The 24,643-nt window shown below is 46.0% G+C and overlaps 1 protein-coding gene across 12 annotated transcripts in view; it reads right to left on the bottom strand.

The window, feature by feature from the left end:
• Positions 1-24,643, bottom strand: part of LOC147014067 (histone deacetylase 4-like) — a 234,200-nt gene that overhangs the window by 7,079 nt on the left and 202,478 nt on the right. For all 12 annotated transcript variants that reach the window (XM_085851686.1, XM_085851681.1, XM_085851679.1 and 9 more), the window contains 13 exons: positions 21,061-21,167; positions 17,635-17,760; positions 12,688-12,862; positions 12,119-12,306; positions 11,704-11,976; positions 9,629-9,830; positions 8,882-9,015; positions 7,645-7,750; positions 7,273-7,322; positions 6,950-7,057; positions 1,231-1,286; positions 813-900; positions 541-660 (listed from right to left, as the gene is read on the bottom strand). In XM_085851686.1, the coding sequence (XP_085707812.1) occupies positions 541-660; positions 813-900; positions 1,231-1,286; positions 6,950-7,057; positions 7,273-7,322; positions 7,645-7,750; positions 8,882-9,015; positions 9,629-9,830; positions 11,704-11,976; positions 12,119-12,306; positions 12,688-12,862; positions 17,635-17,760; positions 21,061-21,167 (1,733 nt within the window). The remainder of the gene's footprint in view (positions 1-540; positions 661-812; positions 901-1,230; positions 1,287-6,949; positions 7,058-7,272; positions 7,323-7,644; positions 7,751-8,881; positions 9,016-9,628; positions 9,831-11,703; positions 11,977-12,118; positions 12,307-12,687; positions 12,863-17,634; positions 17,761-21,060; positions 21,168-24,643) is intronic.

Below are 24,643 nucleotides of genomic sequence, written 5' to 3'. Positions count from 1 at the left end.
GAGAGAGAGACAGAGAGACGACTCTCTCTTCAGACCAAGCTCTCATGGCTCTCACGTAAGGGCTCATGTGCGAAACGTTGCTTTACTCTTTCCCACGGCGGTCAGCATACCTCTCTCAACATTTGATCAAGAAAAGCCGTTGCCCTTATATTTCCACCGACACACAGACCGACGCCAACCCTAATGAAGACTGGTTTTCCATTGCAAATACAACTGAATACTCAAACGTTTGAAAACCGGCTTCAACTGATGAGAAGCAGAAATTTTGAAGAGAAAATATTGGGATGAATGAGATGATAAATCTGTTACTGCAAGGACACCTGCAGCGGCCTGGTGAAGACATCTGGACTGGCATTCCCAAACGTTATTTGTTTGCAGCTGAAGGCATCAATATTAAGGATTTGGATTCCAAGCTTCTGGAAACGGAGCTTTTCTCAACAGAATTACCATGTTGTTATTGTATTGTCGGGACAACTCAGCTGGCTCATCGATGACCTTCAGGGACTTCCCGCACCTGCTTTGTCCGACTTCTTGGCTCACCTCTGAAATGGCGCCGCTTCCAGGGAAGAAGTTTCCATCGTCATATCGATGGAGGGAGATGTAGAGCACGTTGGGGTCTTTGTAAAATGCTTGTTGCGTTCCATTTCCATGGTGGATGTCCTGCACATAAAAACGATACAAACGACCTCGTCAACGAAATGCTCCCTCAGATCCGTCCAAATACATGTCGAGACATTTTTTTTGAATGACTTGGCTTTGAAAAGCCAATACTCGTTGCTTGTTGTGTATAAAAATGCCATTCAACACCTTACCCAATCCACAATGGCTATCTTCTTCACACTGAGTTTCTGTTGAAGCAACTTGGCTGCTATTGCAATGGAGTTAAAGAAACAGAATCCCCTGAAAGACATAGCACGTTTGCCATTACTAGACCCGATGGTGCAGCAACACCAAAGTCTACATGGTTATGCAATGTCATCAGAATAAACTTGAAAACGTGAGCAACGTCACAACAAGTCGCTTGTACACCTGTTAACCCGGAACATTCTGACAAGCGATGTCGTACTTGCTAGTCGTGAGACGTAAAGTATTTATTTGCGTAAAGGGCTGCAGGAAGAAGGAAGTTCACACGAGGGTGTTTTTGACGACCTCATGTCTAATAAGCAGCCGTGACATAATTGCATTCCGGTGTGACTTTGCACTCCAAAATGCTGGGGATGTTCTGCTTACATGGCGAGCGATTCCTCCGCGTGATGCCCCGGTGGTCGGACGATTGCGAAGCCGTTCTGATGTAGAAAGGTGGGGACGTGGTGGGTGGCAATTAATCATCAAATCACAAAAAAATAATAACAACACCAAAATCATCATGAAGCAGATTTTTTATTTATTTATAACTTATCCGTTTTATCGACGTTTTCATTTCCATCACACTTGAGCATCTGCTATATCAGATGCATCATGGAAGCACAAGCTATCCTCCCTCCTTATCCGTCCAGCTTTTAAGGCCAAAGATGTTTCATCATCCAAACTCTCCAGGCAGAAAGCCTTCATGGAGTTTATCAGCGATCTCGAGAACTCCGACAAGCCGAAGTCCCCAAAGGAAATTCAAGAAATACATACCAACTCGTAATTATAGAAAACGCTGACAAACTCACGACTAATTATTATTGGAAGCCGATCGATCACTTGTAACGACCTCAACGAAAAATAACAAGGATCGTTTTTAAATTAAAAAAAAAAAATCTACCTTCGATTTTTGACAATATCAAAGATCTTTTTGGAATGCCATAACCTCAACACTCATCAATCAATGACCAATTCCACTCGAATTTAAAAAAAAAACAAAAAAAAAAAACAATGGCAAACCAAAGCAGGTGCAACATCTCCTCTCCCTGTGAAGGCCGGGGTGCCCCCAAAGTAGTGTTCTGAGGCCGCATGCCATTCCTAATCTTCATCAACAATCTCTCCGACTTCCTGGAAAAAATCAACATTATATCTTTTCTAACTCCTCCACCCTCTGCCGTGACATTCCTCATCCCTCAGATAGACAGGTAGCGGCCTCTTCCCTCTCGTCAGACCTTGACAAAAAAAAAAAAAAAAAAATCACACGCTGGTCAAAGACTTGGAACATGTCTTTCAATCCTGAGAAATCCCATTCTCTCACTCTCGCTCTCCCTCTCCGAAAGGACTGTATGGCAAACACTCCCATCGACTTTATCACACAACCCTCTCAAAGAAGTTGTCACTCAAACCCTTGGGTCTCACGATGAGCCATGATGTTTATTGGGCAAACCACATGTCAAAGTTGTGTAAAGGTAAAGGAAACTTCAACCTTTCCTCGACCTCATCTTACGTAATCTATATCGAAAAACAAATTTAAAAAACAGTCTCTTAAAATGTTACAACTTCCACTTTCCCACGTCTGGTTCTCGGTATTGTATCATAATTCACTACTCTTTTTCTTCCTCCTTCAAAAGGCTGAATTTCGACCTTTCCTTCATTCCGTGTCTCAAAAGTCCAAGCTGTTACGACGTTTCTTTTCTCCATTCTCTTAATTCTTCTTTATTGCATCCCTCACGTAATGTCTTTAATCGCATCTCTGACTTGAAAAAAATTTAAATCCCAGTTTGCGATGTATGTTCATGTTCCATCAATCATCCTTTTTTTCTCCAACTTCAGTGCCAATTCACCCCACCTCCTTACATCCACCTCCTCCTAACCCCTCACCTGTTATACCCTCTCCTTACCCCTCCCATCTTGTCCCTCATCCTACCTCCGCTCTTGGCACCTCTTCACCGTCTTCTGCTTCAATATCAGCTCCTCCTCTGTTGTCCCAAAGTGTGTGGTGTTCTGACATCTGTGGGCTCCATTCTAACTTTACAGACATCTCACACACTCAACCAGTACACTCATCATCACAAACATGCTCCTTCCTTCCTCTCAGCCCCCCCTTCCCAACCCCTCAAATCTTGTACCTCCCCTTGCCCACTCCCTTCTTCTCCATACCTCTCCCAAAGCAACCTTCACACTCTTCCCCCTCACCTTTCTTCAAAACTAATCCCCCCCCTCATCCTTCTCCCTCAAATCTCCCCTCTCACCCTTCTCCCTCACTCCCCTTTCCCAAAGTTGCCTGCCCCTCACATCCACAAAGGTGCCAGCTTCCCCCACCCTCTCTCTTCCACTTCATCAATCATCACTCCACCTCCTCCAATCTTCAACTGCCCTCTGCTCCCTCTCTTACTACTCCCCATGGTACATCAACCCAGCACCACTGAGCCTTTTCTCCTCCTCATCCAGCCCTCACCCCAAACTCTTCTGCAATCCCCCACACTCTGTCAATAACTCTCCTTACCCCCTCCTCCCCCCCCCCCCGCCCCATCCTCACCCACACCCAAAACCTCCTCCCTTCCCTCTTCCTTAACCGTGTGGACCTCAACATCCGGGGCCTTCTCTCAAACCCGACAGATCTTTCCATACAGGTTGCCACTGACAAACCAGACATAATCTGCCAAACAGAAACTTTCCTTCTTCAAGACGTCCCTGACTCCCAAGTATCTCTCCCTGGTTACTCCCTCCTCCGGTATGACAAACCTGAGCCTCGTCCTGGTAGAGGAGTTGCTCTCTTCATCAAAGACTCTATTCCTCACTCTCCATGCACTGCCCTCTCTCCCCCACACCCCCAGGAATACCTCTGGCTACGGCTTCCATTCCACTCCCACCTCATGTTTATATGTGTACTGTACCGTCCACCGAACAGTGATGACTCCATCTACACCTCACTATCCGAAAACATGGACCATCTTCTATCTTCTAATCCAAACTCTCTCTTCCTCTTATGTGGCGACTTCAATTGTCATCATGTCAGTCGGCTGGGTGTGGTTACCTCTCTCACCTGTCATGGTACTTCAGCAAAATACTTCTGAGACTCATTGGGACTGACTCAATCGGTCAACTTCCCGACCCGGATCTCAACCAATGGTACTCCATCTCTTCTGGATTTGATTTTGACAAATTTCCCAAAATATATCTGCTGTTCTTCCTCTGCTCCAATCGATTCATCTGACCACGTCCTTGTCAAAGTGGACATCTCTCTGGCTGTTATTAGAGAACCACCTCAGCGCCGTCAAGTCTGGCATTTCACTCAGGCCGACTGGCAGGGTCTCCAAGCAGCCATCAAACTTTGAGATTGATCTCCCATCTCTACTTCCTCCAACATCAACTCATCCTGGGAATTGTTTCATGGAAACTTGCTCTCCCTCATGCACAGATTTATCCCATCTCGTCTTCAGTTGTCCTACCCTTCCTTCCACCCATGGTACACTGAAGCTTGTGGCGAGGCAGTTGCCCTGATACAACTTGCCTTCACCTCATGGAAGGCGAATCCAACTGAAGGCAACCTTCCACAAAGCTTGTAACAAGTATTTACCCTCAGGAGAGCGAGAAAACGACATCTTTCGAATCTCAAGTCTGAATTCTCAAACCTCTCTACCTCCTCCAAATCCTGGTGGCATCTAGTTAAGTCTGTTTCTGGTGTATGTTCCCCCTCCATCCCGTTCTTTACCTCAAATGGCCGCACTGCTGATATCACACGTGAAAAGGCTGAATGCCTAAACTTGTGAATTTTGAATGCATCAAAATCTTGTGTCCGAAACCCATTGCTCTCTGTACCCACCTCACCCAGTCACACCCAACTGTCCCTGGACTCTGTGTCCTTTTCTCCTGACAAGGTTGAGAGCTTGCTGTCAAACCTCAACTCAGATTCTGGAACCGGTCCAGACGGCTTCAGCCCTCATGACCTAAAAACCTGCTCTACTGCTCTTGCTCACCCTACCTCCATTCTATTCACCCTCTCATTTGCTCAAGGTCAAGTACCATCTGCTTGGAAATCAAACATTACTGCCCTGCATAAAAAAAAGGTGTAAAAACAGATCCCTGCAACTACAGACCAATCGGCCTTCTCCCAATCATCAGCAAGGTTATGGAATCCATCATCGCTTCAGACATTAAATCCTTCCTCTTCTCCAATGGCCTGATTTCCGATCATCAATTTGGTTTCAGACCAGGTCACTCTACCCTGGATATGCTGCTTCTGCTCTCCCAACAATGGATGGAGGTCCTCAATGCCAGACAGGAAATCAGAGCCATATCCGTCGACATATCACGTGCATTTGACACAGTCTGGCACCCTGCCCTGCTCACCAAACTCTCTTCCCATGGTATCCAAGGCCATCTTCACTCATGGCTCACAGACTTCCTCTCCTGTCGCAGTCAACGTGTGGCACTAAATGGAGTTCTCTCATCCCCTCTTCCTATCCAGGCTAGAGTTCCTCAAGGTAGCGTTCTGGGCCCTGTTCTCTTTCTGGTTTTCATCAATGATCTCTCCAACTCTCTGGAAAATCATCTTTATATGTTAAATGATGACTATCCTCTGCGGTACCATCTGTCATCACTCAGATCAGCAAGCAGCAACCTCTTCACTCTCTGCAGATCTGGATAAAATTACAAGCTGGTCCAACATCTGACAAATCTCACACTCTAACTATGTCTCTCCGAAAGCATCGTCTGGAAAACACCCCCCCCCACCCTTTTCTCAACAATCCTCTTGAAGAAGTCCTTTCATTCAAGCTTCTGGGTCTCACTATCTGCCATGATCTTTCCTGGTAAAGCCCCATTTCCAAGATGGCCTCAAAAGCCAGTCACCGACTGGGCATCCTCCGTCGTGCAAAGTCCTTCCTTGGCACACCTGAGCTCCTGACCACATGCAAAGCTTTCGTCCACAGCTTGATGGAGTACTGCTCTCCCCTCTTGGCTGGTGCTCCCGCTTCTCAACTTTCTTGGCTTCACGCTGCGGAAACCAAGGCATTTAGGATCATTGGTATCACCTGTGATGAGGCTGAGGCTTTGGGTCTCTCACTCTCTCACTTCAGGCAGGTCAGTGGTCTTTCTGTCTTCTACAGTCTCCTCTCCAGCCTCGCACCCCCCACCCCCCCCCCCACTCTGCTCTGTCGGAGATACTGTATGTCCCCCTACCCCATATTGCCGCAGGATGCTTAAGTTCCACCAGCAACCCCTTCTGGTAAAACTCCCAAAATCAAGATTCACTACTCACCTTCACCCTTTCATTCTTCTTTCCTGCCTTTGGAACAAACTCCCATACTCTCTTCAATCCCACTCTTCCCTCCAGGTCTTCAAAACATCTGTCCACCACCATCTGTTATCTTTCCCCATCTAAAACTGATATTTTCTACCCCCGCTAATCCACCTCCTTCAAATTCCCTGCTTTCCTTCCTGAAAGTCCCTGTGGTGTCCATCTTGTTTATCCTGTGTACCTCGCCCCATCGCTCTCCCTTCCACAGATCTCATGTCTGTGTTCCCCACTGTTTTTTTCCTTTCCTCTCCCACCCCTCTCGTCTCCTGCTCCCCTTGTTGTGCGTTTCTGTGCGTTAGCTCTCATACGAGCCTCGACATTGTATATTAAAAATAAAAAATATAAAAAGTTGGCCTCCAAAGCCAGTCGCCAACTGGGCATCCTCCGTAATACCAAGTCCTTCCTTGGCACACCTGAACTCTTATCCACCTCCAAGGCCTTCATCCATAGCTTGATGCAGTATTGCTCACCCCTTTGGGCTGGCGCTCCTGCCTCACACCTTTCTCAGCCTGACGCCGTGGAAACCAAGGCCTTCAGCATTATTGGCATCGACCACGACGAAGCCAAGTCAAATGGGCTGATCACTTTCCCATCGCTGACAGGGTGGTGGTCTGTCCGTCTCCATTTGCTTTGTCTCTTTGCCCTCTTGTTGGCATTTCTCCCCTCTCTTTCTACTGTTCCTGTTGTGCTGTTGCATCCTGATCCATTTTGTATTCGAGCAATTCCATGAGCCTTGACTTTGGATACAAAAATAAATAAATAAAAATCAGCAGCATATGCAAGTCCTTGTAGTGAACAAACCTTAAGCTCTCCAGAAGCCACTTTAAAAGCAAGATCCACCACGCAGCCGACCGCCATCCGCGCTGCGCCCGACGAGTGCAGATCATTCCAAACAGTGTCGCTGTCCACCTGTGAGCAGGCACAGGCATCGGCCTCGGTGAGCAAGAAAGAGACCGAATCGACATTCAAGGGTTTGTGCATTACTTCGGCATGATGGAAATCCTTTCCGATAACACAGGCCGATTCAACAACAAAAAATAAACACAGAAATGATGAAGCTAACATGTGATGACGATCAATAGTCGCCTTTAATGATTGGGATCACGTGACATTCAGCAACTCACCCCGATGCCACCACAGGGAAGCATGACCAGACACTTTTGTACCATGGATCCTTACAGGAACAGGTAAAAGAATGAAAACAGATTACAAAACGAGACTGATGTTCATCAAAAATGTCTAAAAAAAAAAAAAACCCCCAAAAACATTCCAGGCAATCAACGTGTCAACTGATTTCATGATCAAACTTCCCAAAATCAGGATCGAGCAACAAAACAGGTCTTTTTACATCCTCCACCGATCTCTCATACAGATGGTTTTGTTAGCAGCACGGGTCTTGACATTCACTTCAATGTCATACATCGTTCAACTCTCAAATTCAGACCCAAATGAGGTTCAGGAAAAAGACCGCTTTGCACGCAAACACCATGTCTTACTTTCTAGCTTCTGAGGATTGAAGGGATTCGTTCCGTAGAGCAAGGTGTGTTTCTGGGAGTGCACAGTGTGTATCTCCTCCTGGGTGGCCTTCCGAGGTCGAACCCTCTACACATACACAGGATTGGTAATCAGCAGGATACAATGTATCAGGAATACATTCTACTCTTGATGTATGACAGAACATTCTCCAGCTCAGTGTGTCCATTTACGCAGCTCATGAGGACGTGTTCCCAGACTCAAATCCCAGGTGCTGTGTCCAGTCTAAGGTCCGGCGACATATCAAAATACCGGTATAATTTTTCATATCGATAGACCGGTATACCGAAAAAAAAAAATCGGTATGCAATCCTTTAATACTGTACACTATTTAGAAAGCTTTGATGCACTCGGTGTCTCGGCTACCCCTGGAACAGTGAAACGTATGATGTTAAGACGTACCAGGAAGTAAGTACAGTAGGTTTGAACTTTTATCCCTCGGCACCCGAGCTCTGGACAAGTAATCGTGTTTTTCTTTGCCCTCGTGGCAGTTTTTAAAGCAATCGCCACTTGGTTATTTTATATGAATCGGGTGTGCTTTCGAAAGCCTGTGCCGATTACAGACACGGCGATCTGTGATAGTCACACCGACATGGCGGCGCGTGATAGTGAAGGAGACCGGCCTGTGCTGATTACCAATACTGATCTCGCTTTAAAGCAAAATCATTTTCAATGCAAGTTGAAGTTGGAAGTGAAATAACAGTCATCATGAGGGGAGGGTGGGGGAGGGGGGGACCCATGTGGGAATACTTTGAAAAATTACCATGTGTCAATGATGTGTACATCATATATGAATACGTAGTGGACCATTAGACCATTATGTATTTTTGGAACCTGCGTTTAAAAAAAAAAAAAGGAGGTTTATTTAATTTTTATTCTTTTTAAATACCAATATACCTTCACCTTTTAAAAATGAAAATGGAAAACTAGATCGAAGTTGATGGCGCACCATCACAAATCCCCACGCTTCCCACCTAAAGCAAAATTGAAAGATGGCAAAAAGTTTTTCACCCCACCCCATGGGTTTCTGAACAACCGTTTAGGGGGATATAGACAGAAAGACAGACTGAGGGAGCCAATCACAATATGTCCCTGATTTTTTGTTTATTTTAAGCATTGGGATAAAAAGCTTGTTTTCCTGAAACAACATTTGTACTGCAATCCAAATTGACATCGGAAGCCCATTTGCGCCACACGAACCTCACACTTGTTGACCAATCCGGTCTCCTGTAGTCTGGACCAGATGCTCTGAACACGGCCTGCATGCTCCGGGTGGCCACCACTACGACCGCACATACACTGGTGCTTCAGCATTAGCGGGTCATACACAAGGCCTGGTTTGTGATTGGGGGAGGGAAGGGGTCGGTAAGGGACTTGCCAATCGACAGATCAGCATTACCTCCTCCAGCAAATCACAACTTCAAAAATGAAAGACAAGTGTTCAATCGCAACATAGACAGACAAAAGACACAATCTTCTCTTTCTCTTCCCTTTATCAGGGGTGAAGTCCAACAGTACCAAGCTTCTGCCCTACCCTGCCCACTATCCTCCTCCACTTCCCCCTGTCTTCAGCCATCTCTCTCTCCACTCTCCAACCACCCCCACTTCATTGATATCCATCCTCACACAATCTTCCCATCTCAACCACAGTCTACCTCTTTTGCTCCTCAACCGACCCGCTCTCTTCCGCCATCCGCATCACAGTGGCCAGCCCACTTTAAACAGCTTCTTACAATCTCCCCGTCAAGCTCATCCGCACATCAATCTCCTCCCTCAGTTCATCTATCCTACTTTTATCCACCCTCTTCAATCCCACAATCCTCCTCACCCAGTCAAACTTAAAACTTAATAGGGTTACTAAAAGGAAATACGAACAGCAGAAAAGAATGGAGATTATGATGCCAAAGCAAAAGAGAGCCCTGACATGTGGTACTGCAAAGGACTTGCCTGTGGTAAAACTCATTTTTGGAGGTATCTGCTCTGCAGAGGTCTGGGGTGGAAGGCAGGCTGAAGCAGGGGAGGACTGTGCACGGGACAGCGGCCGATGCACTTGCGTGAGACCGGCCGCCTGCAGTAAATGCAGTCTCTGCTGCTCGAGTATCATGGCTTGTGGGTTTGGGGGTCGTGCATGGAGGCCCGAGTTGCCGGCCTGTTCCCACAAACCAAAGAGGAACGGGGAAGAGAAAGCTCAGAGAAGGAAACAAAAGGTCAAATGCTTCATGCACTTTCCTTTGGAATTCTGGACCGGATGTTCACACAACCATTCAAGACCAAGACTGCGTTTTCATAGAAAGAACAAACAATAACTTTGAAAACGGCACGTCTGTGCTCGTATGAGGATTTTTTCATTGCAAATCACAAAAATTACTGCAATGTTTTAGATACACGAAGGAACATTCACTAAAGCACCTTTCAACTCGACATAACCGACTGGCCACTATACTCTTCTTGTTATTCGTTTGTATGCAGCATAATTTGCTGACCAGTCCGGTATTGGGTGCAGCTCTGCCACTGATGCAGTGCCCCTTGTAGGTTAGAGTAGGAATTTGTAATTTGTTCAGGGTTCTGGCGATAGTTCGCCAACTCTTCGTGAAGGATACCGTGGGATCTTTAACGTCTACCAACTAATGCCAGCTGATGAGACACCATGTTTAACGTCCATCCGAGGGACGTCACCGCATTGATGAATCTCTACGCCTGCAAAACACCAAGGCGATGGTTTATAGCTAGGTTAAGCCTGGTGTTGGCTTCGTGGATAGGGTGGTGGCTTGGGATCCTAGGGTCCTGAGTTCAAATCCTGCTCGGCTGTTGAATCAATATCAGGTGGGGTTGACTCAGCCTGTCATCCTTCCGAAGCCGGCAAAATGAGTACCAGCATGCTGGGATGATTGAGCCATTTGAGTATCTTGTGTCGGAGTGGCGACTCATCCAGGATTGTGGCCAATACTGCTTCAGCAGCACCAACACCAATGGATTTGGATTTGGATTTGGATGTAATCCTGGATAGATCACCACTCCCTGACAGGGAACTCTAGTGGAGGTGCATGGATTTGCAATTGGTTCAGGTTATTGGAAATAACTCGGCTAATCTTCCTGAAAAAACACAGTGGGATCTTTAACATATACAAACGATTGGTGCTAGCAGACAAGTTTACGTCCTTCCGACGGACAGCGCACACACTCGCCTCATCCTGTCTGGGAAACACCAGAATGGAGGTTTGTAGCCAGGTCGGGATTCAAACCGAGACGAGACAGTTCAGAGGCCAGGCCACGTACCTCTAGGTTATCCTTCCAGCCATTGTGTGTGAAGCGAGCATAAATGTTATAAACCACACAAATTTCACGTAAACTATGTACCCCTGCATTTACGTCCATGTTTAAACCACGTGCTGACATTGAGCTCACGGCGTGCTTTGGCCAATCACGTGCATGGAATGCATACAATTTGCAAACGAGAACGGCATCGGTAGAGTGCATATCTCCGCCAGGCTGAACAGTTTACGTTTTGTATCCTGCTGATCGGCTGGATCTGGATCCTGACCGGAACCAAAATCTAATCGGCTTGTTCTCGTCATCTACCCAACTCATCCACCAAGCTTCATCCAAATCCACACACAACTCTTTGAAACATGATGCGACATATCGTTTTTGGCCCCATCTCTCAATGGTGAAAAATGACTTTAAAAACTAAAATAATTTTCAGATCCGCGTCCACATCTTCACCAAATATGAATCGATTCGTCCTCGTCACACACCCAATCTGTCCACCAAATTTCGGCCGAATCAGTCAACAACTTTTTGAGATATGCTGCTGACTGAGAGAGACAGACAGGGGTGAAAACATAACCTCCATCCACCTTCAGTGGTGGAGGTAACAATCTGCCGCACCGCTGTGTTCGGCGAGTGACCGATTGCTGAATTTGGGTTTTAATTGGCCCATTTGCTCTCAAAGTGCACCAATGGTTTCACATGAAGACTATATTCCAGCGTGCTCTGAGGGTTACGATTAATGTCCAATATACCTGCCGCAGCAGTTGCAGCTGCTGTCCATTTGGAGGCAGAACCGGAGCCATTTCCGTCTCATCACCGTTGTCGGTTTCTTCCTCGCCGCCACTAAGCCCCGGTTCTTGCTTCACATGAACCACCGCACCGTCGACTGCAATGCCACCTCCCTCGTCGTCATCCTCCTGCATTCTTTGCTGTTCACGCAGTTCTTCCTCCGTTTCCTCAGGGTGAGTTTCGTGATGCAAGGTGCCCACGGATCCCGTTTCACTGTTAACTTTTGTAAGCAGGAGCTGAAACAGCACAAAACAGTGCATTTTCTCCTCCGACAAAACCAATGTGCGGCACAGCAAAGCAACGTCGCGATTAGAGCTGCAAATTATAGTTTTTAACCAGTATGCTTAATTACAGTGAAGGAAAGCCAAAATGCTATACCTGCTGTAACTGTTTCTGCTTATCCAAGAACTGTTTGTGCTGCTGCTGAAGCACAAGTTGCTGAAGGGCCTGCGTGCTGTCAGGTTGTGGAGCTGACTGTGTGCGGCACAATGGCCGGTGATGGGCTACCTTCTGGCCTGCTGAACTCGCTGGAGCTACCAGTTGGGATTGAGCTTGAAGCATCAGGCCTGTACAGAAGGTGGGTGAAGAAAAGGGAAAAGGGAGTGGCCCTTGGACAAGAGGAAGGAAAAGGAGGATGTGTGGATTTGAGGAAAAAAAATAAAAAACAAGGGATGTGCAGATGGAAAAAGAAAGGGGGGCATGAGAAGGAGGTGGGGGGAAATAAAGTGGTGAGATGAGGACATGAAGAAGAAAAAGAAAGGAAAAGAGGGGTGCACAGAGGGAAAAGAGGGAATAGAGGAGTGCACGGATGTGGGGAGGGAAAAAGAGGCGTCGAGAGGACCTGCAACTGTGGGAATGGCCAGAGATGGTTAGGGGAGGATGGCGGGGGGGGCGTGGGGGTTGAAATGAAAGAAGGTATCAACTCAAGTTTGCACAATCCTTCCCACCTGCCAGGCGGGTGCGTTCTAGAAGTAGTAGATGCTGCTGTAGTGTTGAAGTGCCTTCAGAATCACCACATGCTAGAAATGTGGGTAAAGACGTCAGGAAAGGAGTCGGCAGGCCCGGCGTGTTTGCTCTGAGTGCTTGCAATGCCTGGCGCTCTGCATTGGGCCCGGGTGCCCCCTACGGATACCAAAGTAAAGATCACAAATATCAAAAAAAGGCTTTTTTTAATCATTACACACCTTTACCTGTAACAATTGGGAGCAAACAAAGTGACAAATAACAAGGCATACAGAACAAATGACTTGCATGGAAATTGGTGTGCCATCATGCTTTATTCAAAACTTTTGAACATGAATGGCTAATTCACAGTTCAAAATGAAAACACGTGGAACTTAGTAAAATGGATATTTAATATTTTGATAGATAAACTTGCATAGTTTGGCTTTTCATTTATACTTAATATGCAACCATTCTTTGGCTTTTGTGGTACCAGATAGTATACTGAACAACAAAGCATCACAAGTCAGTCTTTAACTTTGAACATTTTGTCATTTTAAACGTGAACCCTTTGAGCCCTGAGCTCCTTGGACTTTCGGCTCCCCACCCTCGGCTCTCTGGAGAAAAATGCGGCCGCTCAGGTATATGGAGGTTTGAGTGGTGGCCGGTAAAACAGCGGCTCCGGTATATGGAGGTTTTAATAACGGTCGGTAAACCGGCCACTCAGGTATATGGAGGTTTGAGTAGTGGCTGGTAAACCGGCCACTTGGGTAAATGGAGGTTTGAGTAGTGGCCGGTAAACCGGCCACTTGGGAATATGGAAGTTTGAGTAGTGGCCGGTAAACTGGCCGCTCGGGTATATGGAGGTTTGAGTAGTGGCTGGTAAACCGGCCACTTGGGTAAATGGAGGTTTGAGTAGTGGCCGGTAAACCGGCCACTTGGGAATATGGAAGTTTGAGTAGTGGCCGGTAAACTGGCCGCTCGGGTATATGGAGGTTTGAGTAGTGGCTTTGTAAACCGGCCACTTGGGTATATGGAGGTTTGAGTAGTGGCCGGTAAACTGGCCGCTCGGATATATGGAGGTTTGAGTAGTGGCCGGTAAACTGGCCGCTTGGGTATATGGAGGTTTAAGTTGTGGCTTTGTAAACCGGCCACTTGGGAATATGGAAGTTTGAGTAGTGGCCGGTAAACTGGCCGCTCGGGTATATGGAGGTTTGAGTAGTGGCTTTGTAAACCGGCCACTTGGGTATATGGAGGTTTAAGTTGTGGCTTTGTAAACCGGCCACTTGGGTATATGGAGGTTTGAGTAGAGGCTTTGTAAACCAGCCACTTGGGTATATGGAAGTTTGAGTAGTGGCCGGTAAACTGGCCGCTTGGGTATATGGAGGTTTGAGTAGTGGCCGGTAAACTGGCCACTTGGGTATATGGAAGTTTGAGTAGTGGCCGGTAAACTGGCCGCTTGGGTATACGGAGGCTTGAGTAGTGGCCGGTAAACTGGCCACTTGGGAATATGGAAGTTTGAGTAGTGGCCGGTAAACCAGTCACGGGTATATGGAGGTTTGAGTAGTGGCCGGTAAACTGGCCACTTGGGTATATGGAAGTTTGAGTAGAAGCCGGTAAACTAGTCACGGGTATATGGAGGTTTGAGTAGTGGCCGGTAAACTGGCCACTCGGATATATGGAGGTTTGAGTAGTGGCTTTGTAAACCGGCCACTTGGGTATATGGAGGTTTAAGTAGTGGCTTTGTAAACTGGCCACTTGGGTATATGGAGGTTTGAGTAGTGGCTTTGTAAACCGGCCACTTGGGTATATGGAAGTTTGAGTAGTGGCCGGTAAACCGGCCGCTTGGGTATACGGAGGTTTGAGTAGTGGCCGGTAAAACAGCTGCTTGGGTATATGGAGGTATGAGTTGTGGCTTTGTAAACCGGCCGCTTGGGTATATGGAGGTTTGAGTAGTGGCTTTGTAAACCGGCCGCTTGGTTATATGGAGGTTTGAGTAGTGGCTTTGTAAACCGGCCGCTTGGGTATATGGAGGTTTGAGTAGTGGCCGGTAAAACAGCTGCTTGGGTATATGGAGGTATGAGTTGTGGCTTTGTAAACCGGCCGCTTGGGTATATGGAGGTTTGAATAGTGGCTTTGTAAACCGGCCACTTGGATATATGGAGGTTTGAGTCGTGGCTTTGTAAACCGGCCGCTTGGGTATATGGAGGTTTGAATAGTGGCTTTGTAAACCGGCCGCTTGGGTATACGGAGGTTTGAGTAGTGGCCGGTAAAACAGCTGCTTGGGTATATGGAAGTTTGAGTAGTGGCCGGTAAACCAGTCACGGGTATATGGAGGTTTGAGTAGTGGCCGGTAAACTGGCTGCTTGGGTATATGGAGGTTTGAGTAGTGGCCGGTAAAACAGCTGCTTGAGTCGTGGCTTTGTAAACCGGCCGCTTGGGTATACGGAGGTTTGAGTAGTGGCCGGTAAAACAGCCGCTCGGGTTCAAAGGGTTAAAGGAGATAATTCGTGCATGTCGGTTTCATTAATTGAAATTGTTAAATGGTGTACTCACATTCTTTGTTGAGGTAAAATTTTGATGAACCAGACAATAAGAAAAATAAAATGTTGCCAATTAATTCACGGTATTAGTCAAAATGCCAACTCTTCATATACAGGGTTTTTCAAAAAGGACACTCCATTTTTGTTTGGTTATAATATTTGGATCACGTGATGCAGAGCGGCATAAACAGCAACATGTTGAACAACATGTTCAGTTGGGAGTTTATGGCATATTGCTTGCATCATCCCACCCCTTCAGTTACAGTCGTGGCGTCTGACAGTGTCGAACAACGGGCTTTTTTCAGACCGAAAGTGTTCAGACACAGCGAGATTTTTGTCAGAGATTTACGATTCTGAGCTTGATCGAGAAAACTTGAAAGTACAGGTGACGTGACGGATGACGTGAAAGGAGTCGGCGGCAGAAAGAAAATGTCGCTCGTCTTTCGGAAGCGCTTACTTGCAACACTCAAATCCATCAATCGTTTATCGCAGACTCTGTCTTTGTCTGCGTCATCAACTGTACCGAATCATACGACAAGACATTAAACTTCTTCCTAACAAGATTCAAATGCAGCAAACATTAAGCATGAATGATAAAGATCGCCAGCTTGATATTTGTGGTCAGTTCTTATGCTTCGTCGACGGTGATCGGACCATACTGGAGCGGATTTGCTTCACAGATGAAGGACATTCACATCTGAACGGTGAAGTTAATAAACAAAATATGAGAGTGTCGGCTGCTGAAAATCCTCATGAAACGAAAAACACCTGTACATCCTTTACGATGCACCACCATCGCCTACAGGTATTGGCGGATCTGTTTTTCTCGATCGGATAGTTACCTCCACCTCTTTCCTTGAAATTCTATGCGATACGTTTATGTCTCATCTGCAGAGTTCTGGAGTGGACCTGCGGACAACATTTTCCAGCAGGACGGGGCGAGGCCACACATTGCTAATGTGGTGTTGGATTACTTGACTACTCGTTTTGGACATCGGGTCATTTGGAATCGGTATCCCGGTCGCTCTGGACGTGGGTGGGGCCGGCTTCCCGACTCACCCGATCTCAACTCATGCGGCTATTTTGTATTGGGTCGATGCGATGGAAACGACCTCCACGCTCTTGACAAACTGAAAAATGCAATTGCTGATGCTGTGCGGAGCGTAACTGTCGAAACGTCGTAACAAATTTCGCAGCTCGTCTTCAGATGATCATACAAGAGGAGCGCGCACATATTGAAAGGTGTTTACGTGAGAGAAACTCCCGACTCTGGACTCCATTCTAACGTACGGTACAATTTTTCGGAAAATCTAAAAAAAAATTTCATGTAGCATCCTTTTTGAAAGATGCTGTGCATGAGTGGTGCGAGTTTTACCTGGCCATTGGACCTCGTTCATACCGAAGGTTGAATATCACCTGGACAAATAAACCAGGACCGTACTCTGATGCCAACAGAAAGAAAATGTGAACATGCTTGAGGTTTTTGTGAACCAGAAATTTCATAATTATTCCTTGTTCCACCCCCTTAATTATATCACCTCGCCACAGTCTTGATTCTCGGCACGTGCATTAAAAAGCAGGAAGCACGTGATTATGCGAACTGGTTACCAACATTCAATGCTACAATACCAAATTCCTTCAGAATTATTCATCTCCTTTGGGAAAACCAAGGAGCAGGTCAAGCTTGAACCAAACTTGTAGTGACAAAGGATCTTAAACCTCCACAGGAGTGTGACCGCTGAACACCCTGCACCGATCGTCGACCATGGGATTTTGAACCCACCCAAGGGAAAGACATCTGGGAGGGACTTTAACCACAGTCATCAAGCAACTCTCTGTGCCAAGAGTCCGTGATCTATTAATCACGTGTGCACGGTGCCCACTCACGGGGACGCATGGTGCCAACTCGATTTCATTCCATTCACAAGATAAATGACTTCAGTGGAACTCCGATGAAGACAAAAACAAGAGAATGAGCTTCCTTCAGAACGGTGGCTAAATGATTCACTCATTTATTAAAGGCAACAACCACCAGGAAGCTTCTGTCTCCTCGCTATTCCACGAGTCGAGAATTGTCGACAAAGAGAAAACGTTCATTGTTAAAAAAAATGTTTAACATGGTATTTGATTAAGTGGAACAAGTCCTTTCTAAAAGTGCATTTCCAAAAGGCCCAGTTGTAAATTCAGCCAACGGTGACACGCCATAGATTAATGCAGGTGCAGACAGCCAAGACGAAACGCGACGACGACAGAAAGGGTAAAATAAGACGCTGCACGACAGTGGGCTCAATAGTTTGCGGGACGGCGAGCCGAACATCATTCCCAAGTGGCATCACAACACTGACGGCAGCAGCGGCAAGTGCACAAGTTATCGATGGTTTCACCGTCCAACCCCGAGGGCACACTGACCGTATGAGCAACCGCTGCAGTGGCCGGCAAACCCAGGGTGATGTTTGGCAACAGGGGTGAAGGAAAAAGGTTGACCTGGCTCGCCATCCCATCACGATTAATACGCCGTTCTGGTGACGGCATGAGCTGTTGAAGTGGAGGGTGTCGGGGAAGACAACAAAAAGACATCCCCGTGAGCAAGAAACCGACACTCACAACAAAACCAAAGTAGCCCAGAACAAGAGGTCTGTTCTTCCAGGCACTCATTCCTTGCCCTCCCATCAAAATGCATCAGGGTTTGCGACCTCAAACGTGGCACAACCATCATTGCAGTCAAACTAGCCATTAGTAAAGAAATGACCTCATCGCAATCAGCCGGCCATAGTTTCCTTTCTTTTGGACACCCTTGATGACAGAGATGTCGCCGCCACAAAGTTCACAACGTGCCCGGATTCAAATTATATTTTCATTGGCACCGTTTGCTCGGTGGGCATCAAAAGTGCTCGAAACCCAAATGCCAATCACTCCTCTATCAGCCCGCCCTCTGCACAGTAGGAGACAGGGTTTTGCAATCACTACTGTGTGCGCGTGCGTCTGTCTGCCTGTTTCTGTCCGGGCCGCAACTTTTTTTTTTCTTTTCTATTTTTTAACCATTTGAGCTTTTGTCATCAAATTTAAACAAAGCTATATAATGGGAATATCGATAAGACAAATTAATAATGTGGTAAAAAGGTCAAAGGTCAGCATCACAGTCAAACGGAAGGCCAAATACCGCATTTGAGTCATGAGAAGGAACCCAAATAAGCAAACAACAAAGATGGAGTCATCAGGTAAAACCTGGATGGGAAATAAATCATCAATTTTCATCCAATCAATTTGAGCTTTTGCCATCAAATATTCAATAAAGCTTCATGAAGAAAATATGGAGAAGACAAAAAGAACTAAATTATATCTGACGTGATCTCATTCAGATTGCCTTGCCCAACCAGAGGAAGGAGGCAACTGAACTACATCGACTGCATGACATAGCGGACTTGCAGACACTGATGATGGACGAAGACTCATGACGCGACATTGTGAACTCTATCTCGGATGCGCCCGCTGAGTAGTAGTAGTAGTAGTAGTAGTAGTAGTAGTAGTAGTAGTAGTAGTAGTGACAAATTAATAACTTGGTCAAAAGGTCAGCATCACATAAAAGTCAATTTCATCAAATCGACTTGAAATTTGATCAGGATTTGCATGTGGGGTCACTGAAGACAATCGCTTTTGCGGTCAAAAGGTCAAGATCGCCTAAAAGTGTCAATTTTTTGATATTTTACCTTCGCCACCGAAGGTGAAGGAGGTGATGTTTTCAGCTCTTTCTGTCCGTCTGCTTGTGTACAGGATATCTCAAAAAGTTGTGGACGAATTCGGACGAAACTTGGTGGAATCGTTTGTTTGGCCATTCGAGTTTTTAGCTGTTTTCATCATGTTTAGCATACGGAAGAAGTCTGACTACAAAGCGGACTCGGATGGGCTTTGCATTTTCTGATGCTTTCTATTTAATTTTTTTTTGCCAATCGTTGTTCCCCCGAATCACATTTTCTTTCCTCATTTTAGTCCCATTATTGACCAAAGCATTTTGTTTTTGTAATTGTACCAAAGCACACACTGCAGTTTCAGGAAATCTCACGTACCTTAATACAACACTACAGCTAATGTCATACCACCGCAGTCGCAAGAAAGGGTTTCGGTTCTACGAAAGCAAAATTACATCGCTTTATTTAATAAAATGCACATGGGAGTCATCTTGTTTGTTTGATTCTCATTTTGGAAGTGCTGAGAGCATTTTGTGACATTAAGTCATCGCGTTCCGGTATGTAATGCCTTCGCACTCCTGCCCTTTGTGGTCATGGCGGTGCACTCCACGGCGCTTGTTCAAGCGATAGTTAAGTGGGGACCACTAAAAAAAAGTTATTCGATTTTTATACAGACACCTCGGGTCGTGGAGGAGCTAAATGACTGAGGGTAGCATGAAATCCACGGCCTGGCAGGTGTTCAAAGGGGAAGGAGGGGGGCAAAGACCACACCCACACACGAGTGGACGAGTGGTGGAAAGGAAAGGGGTGTGGACGAAGTAAATGAGAGAAGAGAGCCGGGATAAGTATTGTGAGAAATATTAAGGTGAAACACAACTTGGCCAACACGATACACAATGCATGTCTAACGGTATCTTCACAGTCTCCACAAATTCAGATTATGGAAATTTCATCTGGTTTGGAGCATGCTCAAGATGCTGTTACAGAACTTTTGTTTCAAAAAATGCAAAGTAGTCTTATGGCGCAAAACCACAATTGAGATCTAAAGAAAACCTTCCAGCACGGACGTGACGAAGCTCGAGCTGGCTTTCAATTTAAAGAATGGATGGATAGTCCACGGCGCATGCTCGTGGCTGTGCATACAATCACCCAATTACACGCAGTTCATCACAATTCGAAATGTCAAGATTAAAGGTAAACACATTCCGTCCCATCTCACTTCCAGCATTGAACCGATAAGGAAAGTCTTCTCAAGTGTTGCCTTTATCAGGCAAAGAAGCAGCCGTTTCTAAAGCAAGACGGCCAAAACAACGAGGTGTTACACTGCGGTACATATTTACTCCAGCAATAAATGAATGCTGGATTAACAAAGCCTTTTCTAAGATGTTCGGAACTACTAAAAGCAGCTTCTGATGCAAGGAAATACATGGGGTAGTTTCCAACTGCCTTCCCAGCAATAGTAGTTGGAGCCTTCAGCAGTAATACGAGTTGGGGTCTCCCATATCTCCCACTCGCAAACATTCCTGCCCCCCCGCCCCCTTTCCCTCCCATATCCATTCCTCCCCTCATCTAGCTTAATGTCCCCAGCTGACAGACAGCACACTCATTCATGCAACACCTGGCCTGCAAAGAACGAGACAGAGTTTTATGGTTGGGTCAGGATTCAAACCCAGGCAAGATAGCTCAGAGGAAAATGTGCTACCCTCTTTTTTTTTTCCTAACAGCTCTGCAACAGAATATCAGACAAATAAATAAATAAAAAAAATTTAAAATGGAAGGATGTCGGGGAGGATTTTGCAGGTTTTGCAGGAAGAGGAAGCAAAATAAGTCTTTCACCACCAACTCACACTCGGTACATAGCAGCCACGAATCAACATCATCGGATCTTTTTGGAGAAGATTTTCATTTGCAAAGCACACATTATGAAAATTGTTGCCAGATTAGCCCCAACTTCATTCTAAAGACGAGACTGAGGAGTGAACGGCGGGCCACGAGGGCTGCCACGTGCCAGACCGAAAGTCCATAGCAGTAATTATAGGGAATCATAGCAGGAGCAGTATAACCCTTCATAAATGCAATCAAAATGTTTTTTTTAAATCACAAACGTTCCAGACGCTGCTTTCAGCTTTAAGCAGAGTAGATGGCTAACCTTAGCGTGTATTCCGTGTACGGTGCCATTCTCCACAGGAACGCCGCCCGAAGTATTACTGGGTGAGCTTGGGCCTGAACCCGGTGCGCTGCTGCATACCGTCACACCTGCACCAACGAAGGAAAGAAGGGGGAGGAGGGGAGATGATCTACTGAATGCTACATCGCACAAATGGACCTCAGTTTAACAAATCGCAAAGTAATCTTAAAGCACATACTCAAGGAATATTAAACCTTAAAGCACACAATTAGATAGCATTAAAATGTACAGCCAGGTAACCTTAAAGCAGTTAGGTAACCATAAAACAGTCAGGTAGCCTCAAAGCACACAGTCAGGTAACTGTATTCCTAAAAGCACACAGTAAGGTAAGCCTAAAGGACAAAGTCAGGTAATAGAAAACCACAATGTACATGAGCAACAAATAATGTTCCCTAAAGGAAGCGCGTGAGATTGGGGGTGGGAGTGGGGGAGATTTAAAACAACCTGAGCAATGTTAACCCACAATAATTGCCCGTGTCCCCCAATCAAACCCCAAACCCCTCCAAAAGCTTCAAATAAATAGTGTTTAATCAAAAGATCCCATCCGCCACTTTCCAATGCAAAGGCTTGTAGCGAGTCACTGTACGACCTCTGGATGTAACAACTACACAAAGTCAGTGATGGATGGGTGGGTGCAGGTAAAGTTTAGATATAACACACCTTCTTGACTACACGTCAGGCCAAAAAAAAAAAAAAAACACCCAGCAACACAATCTTAATCAAAATCTCTCCATAAGTATAATAAAGGTAAGTGTCAGTCAGGCAGTCAGTTTGTGTGTGCCTCCTCCATAACTCCAAAACCATGAAGTTGAGTGCTCCAAAACTTTGCATGCATGCTCAGGGAACTCGACAAAGTACATGAATGAAAATTGGGTATTTGGGTACATTTAAACACCCCTTTTGAAGATAATTAATGGCTTACATTCAAGAAAGGCTTATCCTTCGTCAGCCCAACCTCATCTTGCAGGGGTCTTAGCCGCCATTTTCATTCGGTCGACTAAAAATGCCTTGCTTTGGAACAGGTCGTAACGCTTTCTGTACAACGGAGCTTCAAATCTACGAATCGCTGTGTACATTGCTAATCACTTGCTAAGCCAACCGTTCATGATGAAGCGGTGTTTGTAAGCCATGGCGAAACAGTTGCAAGCGGTGTCATTGACTTTGATCACAGCAGACGTAGTTTTTGAAAAATGAAATTACAAATTATCATTCAAAACATTGTTAAAGTGATAAAGTTTTGTTGGAGTGCTTGCTTGAGTGCTTAAGCCACTTGATGAGCGCTCAACAAGGTGGTTGGTTTGAACGATCAGTTGTTTTTTTTTATTTCCTCCAGATGATGGACCCAGATTGCATCTATTTCAAAGTATTAAAGAGAGGTGGGGGGGTGGAATGGCGCGTCAGATCTGCTGAACATTTCTATTCGAACCAGAAGCATTCCCGAGTCTGCAAAGCGGTTCTGAGATTTTTTTTAAATATATAATTTTAAAGAGAGTGGGAAATCATAGAGTATATCCTGGATTACCTAAAGGCTCCTTCGTTCATCACTGTTCTGGCTGGGCGGTGGGCGCATGGCGAATATAGAGCCTCGTGGCTCTGACAAAATGCAAGGAAACTTAAAAGAAGAAGAAGATCCCTCCTCCGTATTCAGTGAAGGGACGGGGTTCTCACACACACGCACGCACGCACGCACGCACACACCGTTTTTACCACGTGGCAGTGGTGAGTGAGCAACATGGTAAGGTGAAACAAACGAAGGCGTATTACGTACGCAGTTCAATCACCTGCCCTACCCCGCACTACGTACAGAGATAATTCATAGGCAAAATAAATTCATTAATAAAAGAATAAGAACGTGTGTGTGTGTGTGTGTGTGTGTGTGTGTGTGTGTGTGTGTGTGTGTGTGTGTGTGTGTGTGCGTGCGTGCGTGTGCGTTAATGCAAGTTGCTGTTATTGGCTGCTCCCTCCATGTGGTGCGTTTCAGGTGGAACGACTTCATCAGCAGAGGCATAAAAAAAAGACATCCTCCCCTCCTTTTATTTGTAATAACTGGTCTCTGCATCAAAGTACATGGTGTCATGCAGTTCCTCGGTGTGATTTATTTATTTTATGCCTCCGCTGACGAACTTGCTGGAAGCATGTTATTTTCGGGTTATCCATCCATCCATGCTAGTTCGTTGTTTTTTTTTTTTCGTCGCAGAGTGCCCTCGTTTGGTTTGTTTTGTTGTTTTTTTTTTTGAAACATTAGATCGCATTGTTTCCCCTTTTTATGTGATCTGCTTTCTTTTTGGATGTTATTCTTTTCCTGAGGAGCTTTGAGCGATGTTATTTTCTATAAAAAGTGAATGAAACATTTGTTTGTTTGTGACCCTACTCCTTTGAGATCCCAAGGTTATTCACGACAAAACTTTTGAGGATCACATTTTTTTACCATGATACACCTTACGAGGGGTTTTAAACAGTCATTTTCTCACAATTCATAACTTATAAACACACGAGCCATCACCTGTCGTGGGGAAGGAGTGCGAGTCGAGAGGAAGGGGTGGGGTGAGAGGAGGCAGGTGGAGAGGTGGGAGGAGGGAGGGGAAGAAGTGGGAAGACCGAGGGGAAAGGTGGGACGGAGGGACCCGGCGTTGCCGGCACCACCGGATACTTTTGCAAGTAAACAATAAAATCTATCACAACCTCATGGCAGAACTGAGGTTGTGAATTCTCTCATCCCTTCTTCCTGTCCAGGCTGCAGTTCCTCAAGGCAGCGTTCTGAGCCCTGTTCTTTTTCTGGTTTTCATCAATGATCTCTCTGACTCTCTGGAAAATACTCGTTTTCTCTTTGCTGATGACCCCACCCTCTGTCATACCATCTGTCATCCTTCAGACCGGCAAGCAGCAGCTTCTTCACTCTCTGCAGAGCTGGGTAAAATCACAAACTGGTCCAAAACATGGAACACGTCTTTCAATCCTGACAAATCTCACACTCTCACAATGTCTCTCCCAAAGGACCGTCTGGAAAAAAACCCCCACCCCCGCCATCTACTTTCTCAACAATCCTCTTGAAGAAGTCCTTTCATTCAAGCTTCTGGGTCTCACTGTCTGCCATGATCTTTCCTGGGAAAGCCACATTTACAACATGGCCTCCAAAGCCAGTCACCGACTGGAATCCTCCGTCGTGCAAAGTCCTTCCTTGGCTCAACTGAGCTCCTGACCACATACAAAACTTTCTTCCGCAGCCTGGAGTACTGCGCTCCACTCTGGGCTGGTGCTCCTGCCTCTCACCTTTCTCGGCTTCACGCTGTGGAAACCAAGGCATTTAGGATCATTGGTAACTCCCGCAGTGAGGCTGAGTCTTTGGGTCTCTCACTTTCTCACCGCAGGCAGGTCGGTGGTTTTTCTGTTCTCCACAGTCTCCTCTGCGGTCTTATTCCACCCCCCCCCCTCCTGCTCTGCCTGCTATATATCCCCACCATATTTCCACAGGGCGCTCAAGGTCCACCAGTAACCCCCTTCTGGTAAAACTAACAAAATCACGAATCACTGCTCACCTTCACTC

The sequence above is a fragment of the Eptatretus burgeri genome, chromosome 13, assembly GCF_056783735.1.
Source record: "Eptatretus burgeri isolate ZD-2024b chromosome 13, Ebu_testis_v1, whole genome shotgun sequence".
Taxonomy (NCBI): Eukaryota; Metazoa; Chordata; class Myxini; order Myxiniformes; family Myxinidae; genus Eptatretus; species Eptatretus burgeri.
Note: the sequence above shows the minus strand (reverse complement) of the source record. Positions and strands in the feature narration are given on the sequence as shown.